The sequence below is a fragment of the Xenopus laevis genome, chromosome 3S (genome assembly GCF_017654675.1).
Source record: "Xenopus laevis strain J_2021 chromosome 3S, Xenopus_laevis_v10.1, whole genome shotgun sequence".
Taxonomy (NCBI): Eukaryota; Metazoa; Chordata; class Amphibia; order Anura; family Pipidae; genus Xenopus; species Xenopus laevis.
This window is the reverse complement of record NC_054376.1, coordinates 72983397-73000081: the sequence shown is the minus strand read 5'-3', so window position 1 is coordinate 73000081 and position 16685 is coordinate 72983397. Positions and strand designations below refer to the sequence as shown.

General features: G+C 38.8%; 1 protein-coding gene across 4 annotated transcripts in view; it reads right to left on the bottom strand.

Moving 5' to 3' along the window:
• kmt2e.S (lysine (K)-specific methyltransferase 2E S homeolog) overlaps positions 1–16685 on the bottom strand; it is a 66081-nt gene that overhangs the window by 48382 nt on the left and 1014 nt on the right. For 3 of the 4 annotated variants that reach the window (XM_018255768.2, XM_018255770.2, XM_018255769.2), the window contains exons 2-4: positions 3449–3632; positions 2659–2773; positions 2183–2406 (exon numbers count right to left, since the gene is read on the bottom strand). In XM_018255768.2, the coding sequence (XP_018111257.1) occupies positions 2183–2406; positions 2659–2773; positions 3449–3519 (410 nt within the window). In that variant the 5' untranslated portion in view covers positions 3520–3632. Of the gene's footprint in view, positions 1–800; positions 919–2182; positions 2407–2658; positions 2774–3448; positions 3633–16685 lie in introns of those variants that run through there. The other variant, XM_018255771.2, reaches the window with a different exon arrangement.

Sequence of the window (16685 nt, the reverse complement as noted above, 5' to 3'; positions counted from 1 at the left end):
CCCCATGGCTACACAGCAGTCTATTTACATAAACTATTGTAGCCTTTCTAAAGCAAACTCATAACTTTTACCAATGTAGGGCAACAGTACAGCAGATTTTAATTACTTTAAAATGCTTTTATTTGTAGAAGTTCCTTTAAAGGGAAACATTCATGATTTTAATGGTGTACTATATTGCATTCAGTGCCTAAATAAAGCTACCATTTAAAATTCTATTTTCAAACTTTTTTATGTAATAATGGTGTGTGGGCATTAGTCACTAGATGGCACATGGATGCATAATCATCAAAAAATATGTTTATGCTAATTTTGACCCATAGGATGCAGAAAACCATATACAAACTTTTCTTTACAAGCTGTAGCCAGTGGCATACTGCTATCTTCTTACATTAAAGACTACTGATACACCATATACAGGCAGTTCTTGGCCAAAAACTAGTATTAGAGCACTGTCTAACTAGCTAAGGCACACAAGGTGCTTTGTCTGCCAGCCGTCAGTGAAAAGGACTACAACCACTCCTAATTAAATAAAAAGCACCCTGAGTGACTCACATAGACATGCAAGAGCCAGAACTCTTGTGGCAAAATCACTTGCACCAGAGTTTTGCTATAGCGGTCAGCCTGTAACAGCATACAGACATAGTACTTTTCATCTGATTCATATGATCAGAAGAACTGACAGATGGCGGTTTTTAACCTCTGTGTTTTTTTCCCAGGACAGCAGTGGCAGTCAAAATCCCCGTATGCAGTAGGCCTTAAAGTGAAAGACAGCATGGGTTTTGACTGTTTTTTCCACTTACTAAAATAAAGTTTCTCCACTGGCATGCGCTATTAGCCAGAAGCATAGTGACATCAATTTGCTGGCCAGCGGTAAAGACTGCAGATTATCAAAGCACAATTCGGGAGACTGAGGGAATCCTGGGAAAATAAAGGAACAGCGAGCCTGGTATCTTGAAGTTAAATGAGGATTTCAGTAATGGATTATGCTTCAGGAGTACTATTAACACATTTTGTAAACAGCAAGTTTCCCCATGACAGTATCCATTTAACAGACCTAGATAACCTCTGAATATTTATATTTAAAATGAACCACCCCTTCATTTTAATTAATATTACAGGATGATATTATTGAATTTGTTTATGCAAGACAGAAAGACCCTGTCCCATAGATTAAAAAACCCACACCTACATGGTTAGTATTGGGTTGATTACATTTTAAAGGAGAAGGAAAGGCTAAAAAATAAATAAAGCTCTAATCATTGGCCATAAAATATACATACACATACATACTATCAGTAATTTTTTCCTACAATTAGTCAGTTATTCTGAAGATGGAATTGATTTTAAAACAAGCTTTAAGCTGTTCTGCGAAGTATACCTTTGTCCAGTCCATAAATTCTTCAATCCAGGGCACACCACCACGCAGTTAGTTTCTGAGGTGCCCTGTACATGCGCACAACTTCCACTGCATTTCCCATTCTATAGATGTCAGGTGACCTGAAAGTAATTGCTGACCTCACTGCCCCTGCCTGCTCTAGCACCAGGATTACTGCTGTCCCGTTGCCATGGAGACACCCCAAAGCAAAGAAGTTTTGAAGCTACTGCGCTCGCTTTCTCCTCAGTGTATCAGGGAGCGAAGGAGCAGTACACAGAGATAGATCAGCTGCGTTCAGGTCTGTCTGACAGTGGTCTGTACGAACAGAGCATTCAATTTACAAACTGACGTGGCGGGGTCAAATTCTGGCGGGAGCACAGTAGCATTACAGTGGAGGAAGGGAAGTGATGTGCACAGATGAATATGGCGGTAGCAAACTTTTAAATAGAGGGGATTTTTTAACTAATAATGTGTGAGAATGGTAACGATTTGAAAGTTAATAAGGCAGCGTTTCAGGAGAGGGGGTTAAGATGAACATCTGAGAGGGGGTTTATTTTTAAGGCTTTCCTTCTCCTTTAATGTGACACTACACAAGAACATACTTGTTCTGTTCCTAAAAATTACAGGCAACCATACAGAATGAAAATAACACTAATAGGGAAAATATGATTCACAAACAATTAGTGATTGCCCTTTCCCAGAACACATATAAAGCTTCCACAGGGAAAATTATTCTACATTGACATAATCTGAACCATACATTTAGAAGTGAAAAGTAAATCAAAACTTAAGCACAGCATGCGTTACCTGCATTTGTCACAACAAATCATATATCCATCATCATGTGTAAAACCACAGATACATCTAGTGACATCAGTTCCATAGCTCCCATCTTCTGAAGTACTGATTGTTGTAGCACTGGAGGTTTCATCAAAATTAGGAGCAGTAAATATGTTTACTTCATTCTTACTAAGAACAGGAGGAGGAGAGGCTGGAGGTGTTGGTGGAGGACGAGCACCATAGTTGTGATCCTATTGATTTATAATTAGAGATAAAATTATTATGCTTTAGCAAAAATAAGAGACCAATTGAATTTAATGACTAAATGGAACATCTGCCTCCATGCTTTATCATAATTAACATTATAAAATATAAATTAATTAAGCCATTTAAGACCAAATCAAGAAGTTCCTCAACTATTTATACCACAGTTTTGCAGTGTGGCTGGATTATGCAACATGTTTGGTTTAGTATTTAGGAAGTAATTATCAAAGCATACTTACAGCATAAGGCAATCCAATATAACTGTGCGAATGATGAGAACTGCTGGTATATAACTGATGTGGATAACTATTTGACTTATCAACGATGACAGGGCTAGCTTCTACAGATTCTGGTCTGTAAAAACAAATATATTTTGCATTACAATCAAATTTTAGAAACACTAAGAAACAAACCTTTTCCACTGGGACTTGGTGAAATGACGAAATGCCAGACAACTGAACTGTATAGTCACATATAACTGAAGTAATAAGACAAGTAACACAAATGTATACACAAAAACATATTGACTTGAGATTCTATGCAATTACAAGCCAACCAAGAAAGCTCACTGGTGTCTGTGTTAACAGCACAGGTTCCCTTTTTTTTGAACAAGGGGCCATAGTGGAAACAGAAAATGTGTACCCATTCACATTTATGTTAGAACCACTGACCCTGCTTTTTCCCCACAACCCTCTCAAAATCCACAGTTGTTGGAATCACACTGTGGATGCACACACTTTCTAAGAATGTAGACAGCAGCACAAAAGAACCTGATCTTTAGAAAACCTTTATTAGGAAAAAAATTGTGTTGTGACCTGAACTGTATAAGAATGGAGAACTACAGATCAGAAAGGGGCATGCAGGTTCATGGACTTGCTACTGACCCACAATTCATCAGTATGCTAAACACTGGCTGAACATTATAACATAAGGTAGGAAAAGAAGGGTGTTCTGCATGACTGTTACTACCAGTTGCACAAATCATCACAGGATACTAGTCAGTATTTGTGTTTCAAATATTGTACTTACTCTGAGCCTGCAGCCATTTCCAGATTCGGAGCTTCTGCTGTCTCAACCCGCAAAGGGATCGCTATACTCATGACGTTCGCTTTTGAAAGATTCGATTACTACGGAGTCCTCTGCATCGGGAGCGAAACCACTGGGGCATGCCAGCCACAGTGCTCATTGCAAACATCTAAGTGCATCCACAAACCTTTGGATTGAAAGAAGAAGGAACACTGTATTTTTCTGGATTACCAAAAAATAATAAAACAAATCCTGCAAACACAATAAATTCAACACAAACAATTTCAGCAATCATACTCACAAGAGTATGCACAACAGAAAGTCACATTTTTTTTTTAAACAAAATTGACCTTTGACGTTTTAGTTGATCTGCACAATCTTTTGCATCCGAAACCCTTGTGTAGGCTCCGGTTCGAGCACACTCGGTGGATTTTGGATCGAAATGCAAAGTATGTTTGCGCTGGAGTGAACACAAGGGCTCCAGACAAATTAGGAGTTAGATAATGTATGTGGTAGGGGGCTGAAATTGCTGAAACAGGGAGACCGAAACTACTCTATGCTTAGTCCTTGCGAGGAAGATAATTCGATTACCAGATTACCAACTCACAGATAATCTTGCTACATAATGGACTTCTACTAACAAAACAGTCACAACATATTGGAAGGGAGGGGATTGTGTAATGGCAATTATCTCAACACACAGTTAGTAGAAATGACCGCTCCAGACCCACACTCTGTCTGCTCAGCCTCCAGCATCCAAGCCGTAAATCGAATTCCACCCAAACACAAAACAAGCAGCACATTGCAATAATTTATTGTAACAGGCTGTTAGACAACTAGGCCTAGTTATCTAACAGCCTGTTGCAATAAATTATTGCTTCTTTTAACCAGTGTGCCGCCTGCTCTGTGTTTGGGTGGAAAATGATAATTATCTATCTACCGTAAGAAACAAACATGGATTAGCTTCAATTGACAAGTTTGCTCTTACTATCTTCAACAAAACAATTTTGATGATCAATAGGGTAAACATATATTAAGCACAAGTTCTATTTATTGACTTGTGTTGAACAAGGGAGTATACTACCCCTTTAAACAATCTGACAGACATCTCAAAATCCAAGACATGGAATCGAAAAGGAGTGTTCACCCCAAGTATCACCCATATTGACCTTAAACCTGGGAAAGCATTCTTGACCCTAAATAGCCTTCAAGCTGGGCAGAACTATGAGGGCCAGTCTTCTAGTTTCGGAAACACTGGGCAGAGACTTGCAGTCTTGGCATCTATGCAACAGGATGCATTCACTTTAAAGGAGAAAGTTAGTTAGTTTACCACTTGGGAGTGCCAAATGTTAGACACCCCAAGTGAATGTATTTACTTACCTGAAACCCCGGGCATGTGCTCCTATCAGCAGAAAAGTGCACCGGCCCAGGGTTCTGCCAGTGAGCACTATGGAGAGATCCTCTTCTTCGCATTTAAATTTCCCAGAGCAGACGCATGCGCAGAGGCCGGCTTTTTCATAAAGTTCAGCTGATATGAGCACTGGGCCAGAGTGTCAGTTAAGTAAATACAATCAAATAACTTTTGGCAACTCCAAGTATAAAAACACTTTGCTTCTCTTTAATAGAGTAAACATTTCCTCCTTCAACAAAACATTTTACGGACAATATTAAACAGGAGATACATTCTAAATGCAAAACAAAATCTTGATACATAAGGCAGGCTTCAAACTTTGGGTACCTTCCACTAAGTTAAGAACATCACATCTTATAATGAAAGTAGAGAAGCAAAACGTTTATCTTACTCAGGAAGGAATCTAATCAGACCATTTCCACAAAAAAATAATTTTACTTTTTGCTCCCTTGTCATACAGAAGGAGAGAAGCTTTAGAGCACTGATCCCACCCTTTCCTTTAATTGTTACTCTGAATAATCCAATACTTCAGGTCAATTCTGTTCATGCAGATTTCAAAGAAATCTTTTACATAGTTTTTTTTTTTTTTTTTTTTAAAGATGCTTTACAAACTATGGGTTAAGCACAAATACATTTTGAAAGAGCTGGGTAGTCAGAAATTAACACATACACAATTTACTTATACACAATTTCATTGAAGGGTAAGTCACTGCACAATAAATAATTTCATTTAATACTTAAGATACTTTTAACTGTATAACATTAAAAAAAACTAAAGTTTCAGTCATTTGAAATAAATATATCGCTGAACAACGTCAGTGTAAAAATTGTTATTCTGTAAAATGAGAGAATAAAGGTTCTGAATGTTTTTGTGAGGAACGGTATAAACTAAAAGCACACATTATATAAACACCACCCATATATACTGGATATGAACAGCCTACTCACCCTTATGGATTATTGCAGTAAAGTAAGTCTGTTTGGGTTGCTTTAAACGCATTAGAGATATAATTTTAGCTCTCTCTTCTTTGCAGAGTTCAACCCTTCGTCTGATGGAAAGGGGATTTCCTTTACATTCCTTTACGCAGGACTGGGCTCACTGTTCTCCCTGGGCTTTTTTTTTTTTTTTTTTTTACAGTAAACCATAGGATTGTGCACTTCATCGCACAGTCCGACGGGCTACAGTATCAACAGCAAAGAGCAGACTGGAACAGGCAATCAGCCAGTAGAAATGCCTAGCAAAAACAGCCTAATGGCATTGGCACATGGAGCTGTATGCTTTACTGATCTCGGCCTGTTTTTTTTTTTTTTTTAAAGGTTTTTATTTTGCATTTTCACAACCAAGAGGGAAAAGAAAAAAATTAAGTAAAGAAAAATAAACAATCATGCTTGGCACTTACAGAAGAACAAATAATGGTTGCTCAAATCACAATAGTAATTATCGCAAAGCAGAGGGAGGCACAGAGCATCTGAATATCAGGGTATATACCACGTTATACAAGCTTGGGGGATGGCCATATTTTCTCAGACTTTGCAGGTGTTTCACGGGCATTGTATGTCAAATTAATTAAAGGCAGTAAAGCATCAACTGAACAGCCTGCGTATGTTTACAGGCTAAGAGAAGCAGATCCACTTTGTGACCCTGCACTATTGATCTAAGTTGCTCCTACCTGTGTGCACACATACACACAAAGCGGAAGTCAGGCCAAATACGCAAAAGGGGCATCTTCGGGCCAACCTACACTCTACTGCATATGTGCATACGCAGAATATACGCAGGCAGCAGTGTACAGCTCTTTGTGTCCATGCCCTAAGGGAAAAAACTTTATAACACAGTTTTTATCTGCAGCTACTGAATTTCCTATCTGACTTGATTACAGGAACTTGTAATCAACCCTTTAGGATTCATTATTTTGCCAGAGGTCACTTTACACATTATAGTGCCAACAACAGAATGGCAAGTAAGTGCTAAACGGCCATAGGGTTCACCTATACAATTAAAGAAGCTCTGCATAAGACATTTGCCTACTGGAGGATAAAAATGTCTTCTTGCAAGCCCTGTACATACTTGCAGTTTTCTTCTTTTATAAGGAAAGGGTTTCTGTCTTGCTACAGTATTAAATTCATGTTGGGTTATCATCAGGACACTACACAAACATCCATACCAGAATCCATACCAAAGTATTTAACAAAAACCGTTCTGACAAAGTTCAGAATGCAAGAAGGCCTCATAAATGAGCCACTCCAAAAATATATCATTCATATATCATTCATAAAATCAGGGGGTCAGGGCAACAAAAAATAACATTCTCTACAATTCTCTACATTCTCTCAGAAGAGATCAGAAAAGTGTTTTTAATTACATTTACTCTGATATAAAGAATTTAATCCTGCCTTTTGTGTAAAGTAAATGGGGAATTTATGAAGGTGTTTTAATTTTACCGACATGGGAACACCGTTATCTGCTTCTGGCGGAAGTCACTAAGAAAAAAGCATAAAAATGTATGCCATTTTTTACACGGGGGATGTCTAGAGATGTGTGGTGTATTATCCTGCTGTTTTTTACACTGCATAATAAATACATGCCTATGCATTTCAGGCCTTGGCGAAGTGTAAAAATATAGGGATCTAACATGACATTGCAACACTGGTGTCATATTTAATTACCATTATCAAAATAAAATCAACCCAAAATATCTAGAGGAATGTGCTACATATCCACTAGAGGACCACATCTAAATGTGGTCATACACGGAGAGATCCACTCGTTTGGCGATGTCGTCAAATGAGCAGATCTCTTCCCGATATTCCCACCTTGAGGTGGGCAATATCGGGCTGATCTGATCATAGGCCCTGGGGCCCAACGATCGGATCCTAACGAATAGTAATGGGCGGTCGGATCACGGGATCACATCAACGAATAGATGCGGCCGCAATCCGACGGGATTTTTCGTCCCATCCGATCAAGATCTGGCCGACTTTCAACCAGATCTTGATCAGGGAAGCCCGTCAGGGGGCCCCATACACGGGCCAATAAGCTGCCAACACGGTCTGTCGGCAACTTTTATCGGCCCGTGTATGGCCACCTTAAACTACCCTTCAGATTGATACCCCAGATTTAGAAAACAGGCTCCCTCATCTGAGAAGCTGGTTCTAGATAACAGAGGAGAGTTTTTTGCAAAAGCATCTGGAAGCACAGAAGTATGGTTAGCGCACTCTATTTCATATCATTCTACATAGCCGAGAAGACATCAACTAAGTACAACTGACTTCTGAAGAGAATGAAACAAATCTAAAACCATAGCTGGTGAACATTAGTTTTGATACCAAAGCATATCATTATATTCTGTGGCAATCTGCTCAAATTGCAGAATTTGACGCGCCTTTTCTAAGAAGGGGTGTTTCTACCTGGTTACCAGGTTGTACCTGTCTCTTTTAGTAAAAATTCTGATGAATATCATCTCCTGAGGCAATAACAGACAGGACATTTTGTCGTCCATGATTAATCTTGGCCAAATGTCCCTTTTTCTTCTTCCCTACTGGCTAACATTCATATCGCCAGTGGGGAGACATAAACAGTGCAACTACTTTCCAAAGTAGTCTGAACTTTCCTTGCAGGCAACAAAACATCCCATGTGTTATTCTTACCAGGTATGTCTAACAGCTTCCAATTCCAGTAGCATCCTTGATGTGTCTTAGTGTAAATCATCTGTAAGCTTGGTGTAAAAGCCCCTATTCTACAAACTGTTCTATGTCTTCTTGTCCACCCAGTTCTGGCTCTTTGTAGGAGAGACCTCATGTATTTTGTCCATGTATTCATCTGGGCAAGCATTGATACCTCTGGTTATAGCCATTTCATTAGCAGGGTAAGAAAATATGTCTGGGACACTGCTGTTAGGTCAACAAGCAAAGACCAATTATGTGCACTTTGCACCTGATAGAATCTCTACTTTCAGTTTAGTCTTTGGCATCCAGTTCTTTTAGATCAGTTGCCTTTTGTGATTTGTAGATATGATGTAATCACGTAGGCCCATCACTCTCATGGTAACCTCTCTATCTTACTGTAATTCGTTCATACTGTTGAATATGCCTCAAGGTCAGCTGCAGATTCTGTATAGGATACTGTGCAGCTTTGTAAGCAATTATTGGTGCCTGGCCCAGGCCAGTACCACTGTTGCTTTTCAGCCATAGATTGTATCCCTTGCAATAAAATACAGTTTGCCTAATGTTGCTGTTCCAAGGCAGCTTTACTGACCTCTGTCTGAGCGTTGATTTGAGTCATTTATAGTCATTGGCTTCTTGCCGTTTTTGCAATGGATAACCATGGCATCCTCGTGTCTTTTCTTGTCTGAGAGCTTCCTGGATAGTTTAATTCCTCAAGCCTTCTTTACTGCATCGTATTGGACTGATCTAGCTGTTTTATTAATTATCCCATGACTGCTGTTTATAAACAGGTACTGATCACAGAGGAGTCTATTTATTTAACAACACGGTCTCTTTAAGTACATGCCCAAATTCTATATACCACATGTGGAATGGTCTTGGTCACACCTTTTCTAAAGTAAAAACAAGCAATACCCAATGTAACTTCAAACAGAAAGTGTCTGTTTTACATAAAATTTGTTTAAAAAATAAACGTTTAACGATACATAACAAGTAACAATAACTCAGTTTCATTCTCAAAGGAACAACACCAAAAAATGTACCGTATATACTCGAGTATAAGCCGAGTTTTTCAGCCCCCAAAATATGCTGAAAAACTCTACCTCGGCTTATACTCCGGTCAAGCGCAAAAATAGTCGCCAAGAATATTCGCCGGCGTCCAAGAATAGTCTCCAAGAATAATCGCTGACATCCAAGAATAGTCTCCAAGAATAGTCGCCGGCATACAAGAATGGTCGTTGGTGTCCAAAAACGAGACGCCGGCACCTCCAATGGGAGCAGAAACCCTAAATTTTTTGATTGAAACTTACCAGAAGCTGCTGCATTTCTCACCCTAGACTTATACTCGAGTCAATCAGCTTTCCCAGTTTTTGGAGGTAAAATTAGGCACCTCGGCTTATACTCGGGACGGCTTATACTCGAGTATATACGGTAAGTGTCTTAAAGGAATAACACTGATGTACTGTTGCCCTGCACAGGTAAAACTGGTGCATTTGCTTCAGAAACAAGCTGCTGTGTAGCCACGGAGGCAGCCAATCAAGCACAGGATACACAGTAGATAGATACATTCGGAAGAATCTTATTGTATAACACAGAGATTATAGGCTATCTACTGTGTAACCTGTGCCTTTTCTCCTTTCTCAGCTTTCAATAGCTGCCCTCATGACTATACAGCAACTTGATAATATAAACTATAGTAGAATTTCTGAAGCAAACATCAATTTTTACCAGCATGTGGCAACAGTACATGGAGTCCCTGTGTTACATATCAGATAGGGTATGTAGGTTTGTTCTTAAGTTGAATTTGTATGTAAATTGAAACACTGTCTCTAGAAGTAAATGCCCAAATTTGATCTACCATATGTGGCAAATATAAAAAGATATCTGTCTTAACATAGTATTTATTTTTCCTTTCTGTGCATATTTATTTTTACCTTTCTGTGCTCTGCAGTAGACAACACACACCAGAGGGGATTGGGGCAGGTGGTTTATTAAATCTAAATGCTAATAAAAGTCAAGCAAACCACAGTATGTTACTGTAATAGCCTCAGTCTGTAAATGTGAGTTGTATGTAAAGGTGGCCATACACGGGCAGATTAAAGATGACAATATTGGTCCTTTAGATCGATTCAGCAGTTTATCTGCACATGTGTGGGGGCTCCCAACGGGTCCAACCGATAAATATCAGGCCAAAAACCAGCCAGATATCTATCAGTCAAGTTTGGTTTTTCGTATGATCCAGGACCGCATCGGCTAGTTGATGCGGTCCTGAGACCAGTCAGAGCCCATTCGGAATATTGTAATATCATTGTTCGATTCAGCAGTTTATCTGCACATGTGTGGGGGCTCCCAACGGGTCCAACCGATAAATATCAGGCCAAAAACCAGCCAGATATCTATCAGTCAAGTTTGGTTTTTCGTATGATCCAGGACCGCATCGGCTAGTTGATGCGGTCCTGAGACCAGTCAGAGCCCATTCGGAATATTGTAATATCATTGTTGGTTTTTCGTATGATCCAGGACCGCATCGGCTAGTTGATGCGGTCCTGAGACCAGTCAGAGCCCATTCGGAATATTGTAATATCATTGTTCAGATTCCATTGTTCGGAACATTCGGATTCCTCCGATAAAGCCCAGCCGTTAGTGGGCATATCGGGTCAAGATCCGCTCATTTGTCAACCTTGCCAAACAAGCGGATCATATAGCGTATGACCTTAAGTTGGGTGTATGTAACTCGAGCACTCCCTGTATTTTCATTACTTTAAAACACTATCCTTTTTTTGGTGTTACTGTTCCTTTAACTAGAAAAGCCTGGTCCCTTGGCAGTCTGTTTATACAGGTCTCGCTGATCTAGGCACTGTTACTGCAGTTTACACAATACAGTTTTAAAGGAATTGTTCAGTGTAAAAATAAAAACTGGGTAAGTAGGCTGTGCAAAATAAAAAATGTTTCTAATATAGTTAGTTAACCAAAAATGTAATGTAAAAAGGCTGGAGTGACTGGGTGTAACATAATAGCCAGAACACTACTTCCTGCTGTTCAGCTCTCTTGGTTTACACTGACTGCTTACCCTGGTTACCAGGCAGTAACCAGAGACTTGAGGGTGGGCCACATGGGTCATATCTGTTGCTTTTGAATCTGAGCTGAATGCTGAGAATCAATTCCAAACTCACTGAACAGAAATGTACCATGTGGCCCCCCTTCAAGTCGCTGACTAACTCAGAGTTAGGGAGCTGAAAAAGCAGGAAGTAGTGTTTTTAGCTATTTATCTAGTTTTTATTTTATTATTAGATTTGGCTCTTCGCAAGACTTTCAGATGTATTTACCTCCAGCCATTTCCTTATACCCAGGTGGCGATTCATCAATCTGCCCCAGATGCCACAGCCCAATTAACACAATCTCTGTTATTCTCCTCTTCTGCTGTTTCTCTTAGAGATTCTGGGGAATATATAGTTTCCCTAGCATTGTGCTACATTTTGTAAATAAAATTACTGTAAGACCGCTTAATAGTATTCGGATATAGATATGCCACTTTCTTCCAGCTTGCAAAAGTCAACAATAAAAATCAGTTTGGTTTGACTGTTAAAAAACGTTAACAGGTGACACTCTAAACAAAACGACCATATGATTATTCTATTTTCAAAGTAAAACAACACACCACCTGTTAAATATACCTGTGCAAAGGTACAATTTAATGCCCAAAGAAGTAACACACCAAAATACAGTTTTGATACATATAGGTCTTCTAAAGTGGCCATTGTACAAAAAAAACAGAACCCTGACAATCCACTCTCACTCCCCTTCTGTGATGAACACCTGAGAAGCAGACAGTTGTAGTGGTTTCTGTGTTCATATCCAATTAGAAAGAAAAAAAACAACAAAAAAAGAAAACACATGAGAGAGTAAAAATAACTTCACAAAATATTAGTAGTGAAGGTTTCTAGCAGGCTACATGGTGGTAAACTGCAGGAGTCCAATCTGCACCTAGTTGGTAAATTTTACTAAAATGCTAAGTTTGAAGATTCTGATGATCTTTGGATAATCAAAGTGTCTATTTCATAGTTTTACAAGAGAAGGATCCCACTGAACCTACTTATATGAAGATAATCAGAATCTACAGTTTCTGTACAACGTTTTAGTAAGAAGGAAGACAACCCAACTCAGATTCACATGTAAAAGAGAAAGGGGGGTTTCCCTGCTTAAACGTTGTGCAGAAGCCTGCAAAAAAATGGTACTGTTCTGATAAGTAAAGTGTGAAATAAGTTAAGTGTGAGATGCAAGTTCCATGCTGAGCAAATAGTGGCTTGCTACAGGGGACTCCCATGTAATAATAAATTGATTTTTGAAAATAAGACCCTTAGTGCTAAAGCGCAATGTTTATTTTGACTGATACAAAAAATAATACCATAAGTTAGAAACAAAATCAATTCTAAACCAATAATAGGGTCAAGAATCAATTTACCCCAATGACGCTTGCCCATACCTATTCAGTGTCCTCATGGGTCAGATGAGCATTCCTGATCCACAAACACCCGCTGGGTGTCATGGGATTGTTTTCTCTCTTGCTTTATCTTGGCTGTGGTAAACACAGTTGCAGCTATGTCTGCAGCTCATTGGCCTGTATACGGGCTATACAAAGGGCCTCCTCAACCAATACCTGGCCAGAATCAGTCAGCTGTCAATTAGGCAGGCTTAAATATCTTGTCGGACTGTGGAATACATCAGCTCTTTTATGTGGTTCTCATCCTGATGGTCTACTTGAACTGAATTGTAATCCAATTGTTTGGTCGTTGGGACAAATGATTGCATCAGTCCAATATTAAACTACCTTAAGATACAGGTAAAAAGATCCGCTCATCTGGCAAATGCACACACTGTTACATGTGTGGTGAGCTTTAGTGTTAGAAAACAAAATGCAAAGAGGTACATCATCTGAATGCAAAATTGAGAACATGCAGGCAGACAGCACCTTTATCACTTCAGGCTGGCAAGAAGAATAAGAATACAGAAATACATCAGAGTGTTGTTAATGGTTGGTTTCTGATCAGTATAATGTAAAGTCATCTGTTGAAGAAGAGTATTTCTGCTTTATAATGTAAAAGAATGACCTCAGAGTAACAGGACATACACACACAAAAAAAGTATTTTAACAATGTAATTTAATCACTTTCCAAACATTTGGCCAAATATCAGTCAATTAGGCCCATGGCAGTGCCTCATACATGGGCAGATAAGCTGCCGACTCAGACTGAAGAGCTGAGTGAGAAGCGAAAGCCTGCCTGCTACACTCACTGTACGGTATCCCAGTATGCACACTGGTATCAGGTTGGCTGTTAGTGTGCATATTACAGTTTGCAATGAACTGCCTTAAAACCTCTACCAGGACATGACACAGACAAATGCAGGAAACCAACCCTGCTGTGCAGCTGTGCAATAAGCACAGAAGTACAGTGCCCATTTTTGGAAGTCAGTTGGGGAGGTGGAATCTGTGCAAGGGCTCCACTGTATAAAAATGCCATTTGATCTTATTTAAAAAAGCAATACTGACACGCTTAACTTGAAACATGTTAGTATTGCTTTAAAATCTTTCATGTAGCTTTTGCAATGTGTAAAACCTTGCCTCCTCAGGTATACCAACCCATGTTACCTGTCCCATACTCAAACATCTCTTCCCCCAGCAAGCATGTGGGTGTGGCATAGGCTGTAAAGGCTGGACTGGACACCTTTTACAGACTCATCAATGCTTACATAAAATTACAGTACAGAAAATGTTTGTCATTTGAGTCTTTTTCCTGCTCCAAGGTTTCATATTTAGAAGGATTATAGTATAATGTTCCAGTGTAAGTGACCATAAAAAAAGTTATCCAAAACCATCTAAGAATGTAGGTCCAGTACTTACTGGTAGCCTGAACCCACTGATCTTGTTTAAACCTAGTCAATATCACTCTGTTTTATGCTGCATAGTTTACATACATGTCAAAAATTGATAAGAAGTATGCATGCCAACGTTGGTAATATAAACTGGTTCCAGCAGGATTTGCATTTGCAGATGTATGCTTATATACAGAGCCCGGACACCACAATTCTGAATAAACAAATTCACACACTTTTAAAAGATGTGTTATCAAACCACTGCTCCTTTTCTGGAACTTATTTTGGAGCTTCCATGATAATGCTAGCCCCCAAACACACTAAAACAATGGTTCTGTGTCCGTTACGAACAAGGATTATGGTATAAAAGGCATATTTTGGCATTTTGAGAAGGGGACGTTTTCTGCAGGTTGGGGTTTAAAACTGATAGCATAGGGAAATAATGGCCTGTATGGACAATGACCATTGCTAGTTTCACAGAGCTTTCTTTCAGCCAATTTCAGCTTTGTCTTCAGCATTTCTCTCTAGTAAAAGAAGCCAAGATGTCACACAATTCCATGTGCTGATATAAACAAAGTGATTTTACCTGCAGAGGCATGGTTCCTTTGAAAATGTTTGCATGTATATGAACCAACACAGATAATGGTCAAAGCAAATGAATTAGAATAATAGACAAGTGAAAATTGCCATCACTAAAGATTTGCATTTACAGAGACACACAATCATCATGAATGTATATGAGGTTTATAATTTAGTTCTCCCTTGAATCCAGCTATACCCATAAGACACAGCCTGAACACCAAAGTTGTATTATACCACAACTTTTTAACATATACCAGACTCTATGCATTTCATAGGATATTAATAAATGTGAGTGTGATCAGATCAATGTAACCCCACGTTTCAAATTATAATCAAATCATACTAGAGGCAATACATGGATAAGTCAAATGTTGTTCATTATATTAACCATGGAAATGTTACACATTAATTGTTATACATACAGACACATTTTATACAAAATAAAAACAATCCTAAAACAAAGAAAGAAAGATGAATAAAATGTTTTTAGTAGGTGGTAGCTAGGTAATACATCCTATGACGGCAACAGGAGACAGGAGCAATAAATAATGTGCCAGCCTGTAATGAGTGTTTTGGCAACATAGCTATCCAGAGAAGGAAAGCTACATAAAATAAAGTGGAAAATGGTATGGTTAGGTATATCAGCATTTCTCGGAGTAAAGTGTTAATAATTTGTGATAGCAATATATTATAATAGATCTGCTATATTCTGACTAAATTACTTGCACCTCTTTTAATTAAATATACAATAGCTAGGACTCCAGTACTGAAATTGGGGGATTATTGTTTGCCTTTAAACACCAGCGTGTGTGCTGCAGACAAATGTGCTGCATGGGGTGTGGAGAACCCAAGCTGATTAGATTACCACAACATCAGCCGGGGGCCGCCATTTTTAGCCTTTCCAAAAGGACAAAAGAGGGAAATACCATCAAAATGCACACATTCTTAGCAAGTAGAAAAATATTTCTTATGCTAAGCAAGTTTACATAGGTTTAATATAAAAATGTTGCCTCCCACTGTACATTAAGAGCTAATAAAACATTAAGCAAGCAGGCAAGATGAGGCAATTTTAGTACAGCTCTACTACACACTAAAACAACAAACAATTAAATCCATAAACAGACAAAGGTTTCCATCCAATAAAACTTATTTTGATGTTATGCCAACAATGTTCTAAAGCCTCATAATAACCATGATGACCAGGAGAAAATATAGAAAAGATGTATGTATGTACAGAAGAAAAACCTGACATTACACCTTTGAAAATTACATTTTGAGAATATTCTATGTTAATTCAGATAAACTGTTTACTGAAGCCTGATTTTATAAAAGGACAGAAGGGTGCATGGTTCCTCATCTATTCTTTGTGAATTAGTGTTGTGTCTGTGCTGGCCTGGGTTACACACACAGTGGACCGTTTGTTTCTCTCCACCCCCCTTCTGTGTCTGCAGCTTATGAGCAGAAAGCCCTGGAATCAGAGAGATCTACATGCTTTCAAGAGGGTGGGTTAAGGTGCACACACACAAACACACTGATCACAATTTCCAAATCTTATCACATGTGACAAAATACCATTCTGAAATTGCACATATGACAATAAATTTCACAGAACTGATTCATTCTGTATGCTTTTATCCCTATTTGACTTTTTTTCTGGACGGCAGTACCACAGAATCCATGCCTACAAAATATAAAAACTGAAAAGGCTTTTGA